We start from the raw sequence: 5,576 nt of genomic DNA on the forward strand, positions 1-5,576 counted from the left end.
AAATTTTTCGTGGTCGAGTCACCTACAAGATCCAACGAACAAGGGATATTAATGTACTCCCATTGTTCATTGGCAAGAGTACTTGCCAATAAGGCATGCAAGCCTCTAGGTGTTTTTTAATCATACTTAGACTCTAGAACTTTGACTCAAGCAGAGTTTTTATTGCGGAAATGAAGGGGAATGGTAATGACATGGAAAATGCAAATAAGGAAATGCATGGTGTATGAATAAGAACTCTTGTTGTGAAAAATGGATATGGAAAGGTCATGCTTTATGGTTTGACAATAGGTGGAATTGAAAATCTTTTGCAAAAAGGAAGTCACAAAGGAGTGGTTGTAGAGTTGGATTTGTCTTTAGAATCTGTCATGACTTAGTCTTTGGAAGACCAATTGTCGTCACAATGTAATCTCCTTATGATCACTTGATTATCCTGTAATCTGTAAAAAAACTTGGTACAAAGAAAACATAAGTGTGCTCTAGAAGAAATGGCTAGTTTCTTCATGATTCTTATGAAAAAATTTCATACCAAATAAAACAAATTAAGGACAAAGAAAGTGTTAAAATTGACTTAATCATGATATTAATATCGATCCATTTTTGAAAATAACCAGGAAAAGTAATACTCCCTGTTTGTGTGAGCTGACTTCTGTGCATGGCTAAAAGTTGGGCATCATAGATTTGTTGTATCCTGCAGATTAGTACGTTATAAAAGCATACAACAATATCAATTTGCCAACTCTAAACAAATTACTCAGCATTTAAACAATCCACCAAATGTTCTTTCAAATTATGCTTCCAAATGTTCCATTCTTTATTTTCAAGCCTGCGTGAATTTTGTGAAAAGTGTGTTTGTTTGTTTGTTTGTTTGTGTTTTTTATTTTTTTTTATTATTTCTTTATCCTGTTCTCATGATTTTCTCAATTTTCATGCCTCCAAAGTTTTTCATCCTGTTCTTGTAATTCCCCTGATTCTCTCAATTTTCATGCTCCCAAAATTTTGTTTTATCCCAGTACCCTTCACATGCCAATGTTTACTCTTTTTTTTTTTTTTAAATACTTCTAAACAACAATTGTTAATTATTATTTTTTTTTATAACAAAAGATAATATATTAATACAATCATAATATATTAATATAGTTTTAATGCAATTATATTAATATATTAATATATTAATATACAATCATATTAATATATTAATATAATTAATATCTTAATACAATCATATTATATTAATGTATTAATATATTAATATAGTTAATACAATCATACAATCATAATTAATATAAATCAAATATTAACTAAATATAAAACATATCAATCATTAATAAATTATAACTAAATATATACAAAACAAATCCCAAATATAAATAAATATGATATTTTACAATAAATACAAAACAAAATTAAACTAAAAATGGAAAAGCATAACACAAAATGACATTTGGAGGGTTGATGGCTTTCCACATGCAAAGCCTTTGTAATTGCAAATTTTGTGATGAACAATCAACTCAATTCGATTGTCTGCATCTTCGGTGGCCGCAACGGCTTCAACCTCCGGAAGCAATGCTATTTTCATTTTCCATACATTTCCAGAAGCTCTTGTTGTGTTTAAAGTAATTGGGCAGCAAATCACGGCGAATTCCGCAGGCCGCCAAACGATGAACGTAGTACCGTCTTCGTTCCATGAAATAATGTCATTCAAGCTCGGATCATCGACAAGCCGGTAGGTTTTCATGAGAAATGACATTGGTATAGATCTATGAGAATCAGCAGGGCGAGGAACCGTGGCTTCATTAGGCTGTTCCCCGGATTGCGCCATTTTATCTTGTTACATGCGAATCTCCAGACCTCTACGGCCATTGTTCGGGAAGGTTATAATTCCATCACCGCCGTCCAAAGGAGTGGTTGAAGCCAGACAAGCCCAAAGCAGCCTCAGTGCCTCATCAGGACCAACATTTGCATTTCTTTCCACCAGATTCGACAGATTTTGGACTTTGAACTTGTTCAGCAAGTTAAAGCTGGTGATGGTTGAGGCAGGAGAGATCTCCAATTCGTCGGTGATTATGAAAGTAACTGTCTCCTTCACATAACCTCCCCCGCTGCTTCCTCCGCCATTGCTGTTAACTGCGTTGCAGGGATTCTGTAATTGCACAGGGTAATTCATCGCTTGGCCGCAAGCACAGTGCCCACCCACCTGAGTGGTCATATGGTGCGTACTACCACCATAATGAAGCTGAGCACCACAAACGTAATAGTTGGTGGGAGAGGACTGTACTTTAAGGAGTTCATTAGAGTCGGCAGACATAACATTAGGCTCTAGCAGGCGGGATTTATCGGCATTCATAAACATGGAGTGGAGCTTGTTTACACTGTTGTAAATGTTGGTGAGACAACTGAATCTCTTTGCAAAATTTGGGGGTGAAAGTAATTTCATGACAGAACTCGTTGGCAAGGTAAAGAAAAGATCGACAAAATCCTTACCGGCTTCTGCAAACAATATCTTCCCACTTTCCTTGTTGATAAGAAACCTTATATTCATGCCACTGCTGGCAGCAGTATCGTTCTCCATCGAGATCACTTCACAACCCAGAGGGAAAAGATCGTTTTCTCGGAATCTTTGCAGGCTCGGAGTCGTTCCCCATGACCGATCTGTCATGAGAGGATATGGTAAAAGTAATACTTCATTTGATAATTCTCTGGCAGGCCGTGAAGTCGAATGACACCGGGCTTTGCTAAAATAGGAAAATAATCACTGATATTTTGGATCTTGTGCACGTGAACGAGAAGAGCAGGAAGAGAAAGATCCAGACAAAATACCCACCAAAACCAGTAGCAAAAAAATCACCCCACCATCAAATAAGAACTGCGAACACTTATAAAATAAAATTCCTTCGCGGGCTCTCAAAACCCTCCTTCTGCATATGTTGTTGGTTTCATCGTTCAAAGGAATTTGAGAGCGTTTGGCTGAGAAATTAGTCACAGAGATCCTAAATACAAAGTTAGACATGGAGAAAGCAAGTGACAATCCAGACAACGTGTGCCTGCTTTGTGCCGAGGAAATGGATCCAACAGATAAGCAATTAAAACCTTGCCAATGTGGCTATGAGATTTGTGTGTGGTGCTGGCATCACATAATGGATATGGCAGAGAAGGACAGGCATTGCCCAGCTTGTTGGGAACCATACAACAAGGAAAAGGTAATTGAGATGCCTGTGAGTCGTGAGAGATTGACAGACATTACTTTTGAAAAGAAGCATAAGTCTCATAAATCAAAGGCAAAAGTAGCTGAATCACATAAGAATCTTAGTGATGTTCGTGTCATTCAAAGAAATCTTGTCTATGTTGTTGGCATACCTCGTAGCTTAGCCAATGAAAAAAAATCTTGAGCGACGGGATTTTTGTTTTGTTTTTTTTTTTTTGGCAATATGGAAAAATAATTTTTCTTTGTTAATTCTTTTTTCTGAATCCAGCAAGCAGTCAAACCCTGAAAAGGCTTGGATTGCCAAAAGAAAAGAAATTGACAAGTTGATATTTCCGTCATGAAATGGTTTTTGGTGCGGCCTCGATGAAGGATTCTGAAGGAACATGCTAGCGATTTTCATATTGTGGCAATCAATTCAGGGGTAATCAGCTCCCAGGAAAACCCAAAAATTTAATTATTTTTTTAATTTTTTTTTTCAATATCTTAAACAAATGGTTAGTTTTTTTTTTTTTTTTTTAATAATAATATGTGTACATATCATACATATATTATTATGGAAATTTTTATTTTTATTAAAAAAAATTTAAATTAAAAAACTAAATTTCATCTAAAAAATTTAAAGATGTTTTTTTTTCACAAAATTCTTTATTGTCTTTTTGCAAATTCGTTCTCCCAGCAAGAGTATTTTTATTCCAACGAAATCAATAGATTTTTTGATCTTCCTGATCGCACGAAGCGCAGGAAGAGAGCATACTAATCTCTTGATTTGTTTTATTTATGCAGGGGTTTTTTTTTGAAAAGACGAAATTTAAAACTAGCTAAACACTAAAACATCAAAAAACTCAAACTTAAACTCCTTTGTGAAGAGCCTGATGTCACCAGGTTTCACAAATTATTTTGTCTAAAGAAAAATACTAGTACTAAATTAAATTCCTAATGCTTAATCCCTTAGCACCATCCCCGAAAATGGCGCCAAAATGTTGGGAAATTTATTGGGCTTAAATTGCTACATTAAATTATCGACCAGGGAAACTCGTGAGCTTGTGATGATGCCAGCAAAATATATGCAGGAGTAGGCAACTAACTCTATGTCTAACTAAATAATTTATGATTCAATATAATATGCAAGGGAAGAGGCTCCTAACTAAGGAGGTCCTGGTTGTCCTTCCCTACAGTATCATAGAGAAATCATTGATTACATAAAAACTAGAAACTTGACATGAAGACAAGAGAATGAACTTAATTGTTGTTCAGATTCAAGTAGAGAGAGAAAGACTAACTTAGTCTCTTGATTGTCCTCTCATGTACTAATCCAAGCTAAACTAAGATTCATTCATAAGCATAAGAAATTAAATGACTTGAAACATAAAAGCACAAAAGAATGAATTTCAATTACCATATAAATCAATGAAGAGAGAGCCTAACTTAGACTCTTGGTTATCTCCTTATATGATACTCGAAACATAAAAGAAAAAGAATGAAGTTTAATTATCATGCAAATCAAATGGAGAGAGAGCCTAACTTAGACCCTTGGTTGTTCTCTCATATGCTGATAAGATTCTAATTTAAAACTCATTCATCAATCTCAAACAAATCCTCAAACATCAAACATCTAAGAAATTAAATGAAATAAGATCAAATATAAAATAACATGTTTCTCTCATCCTTTTAGAGTGAGCTCAATTCTCTTAAGAACAAGACAAATTATTCCATATACTACATTAAGGAAACTTATATCTAAAAAATACATAATTGAAATAAAACTACATAATGGAAATGTATGAAAAATGAAGCTTTATTCTATGCCATCATAAGTTGGATACAATGCTCCAAGAGTCCTCCCCTTGGAATGGAAGAGGTACTCCTATTTATACAATGAGATGAGATAACAAACTCATAATTATGATCCACTAATCTCTCTTTAGTTCCAAACATTTCTCAACCATCTAGACACATAACCCTATCCTCCATGATCTCCTCCATGAGGTCCATGATTTTCTCCATGATCTTTTCCATGAGGCTTATCTTATCAAATTCGAATTTGATCATTCAAGGCCACATAAAGATGCCCTGGAAGCTTCCTTTGTGCCTACACATGTCAACAAACTCATTCTAATTGTTAGGTATAAGTATAAGCATCTTATTTTCTAAAGTTTAGCCATAAATTCACTTAAAAATGTTAAGAATTAATAAACTTTTGAAAAGCATTGTTATAACCCAATAATGAGGTAAATGTAATGATATGGAGGAGGAATGGAGGTGACATGAAGGTAAAATGTGAAGATATTGGTGAATAATGGAGTGAAAATAGGGACTATTTTGAGGCCCAACACCCGTGGTGGTCTTCCATGTTGTGTTGTACGGCCAGGTGGCC

At 34.8% G+C, this 5,576-nt stretch overlaps 2 protein-coding genes across 2 annotated transcripts; one reads left to right on the forward strand and one right to left on the reverse strand.

Moving 5' to 3' along the window:
• Nucleotides 1-1,828: 1,828 nt before the first annotated feature.
• Nucleotides 1,829-2,656, reverse strand: LOC149184252 (uncharacterized). Its single transcript, XM_089415283.1, has one exon. It carries the CDS (start codon nt 2,654-2,656, stop codon nt 1,829-1,831), a length of 828 nt encoding a protein of 275 aa, XP_089271409.1.
• Nucleotides 2,657-3,005: 349 nt separating this feature from the next.
• Nucleotides 3,006-3,386, forward strand: LOC149184253 (uncharacterized). The gene has a single exon (XM_089415284.1). The coding sequence runs from the start codon at nt 3,006-3,008 to the stop codon at nt 3,384-3,386; it is 381 nt and encodes a 126-aa protein (XP_089271410.1).
• Nucleotides 3,387-5,576: the final 2,190 nt, after the last annotated feature.

This window comes from Pinus tabuliformis, chromosome 3_2 (genome assembly GCF_031772625.1).
Source record: "Pinus tabuliformis cultivar Carrire ecotype Pingquan chromosome 3_2, CPIR1, whole genome shotgun sequence".
NCBI lineage: Eukaryota > Viridiplantae > Streptophyta > Pinopsida > Pinales > Pinaceae > Pinus > Pinus tabuliformis.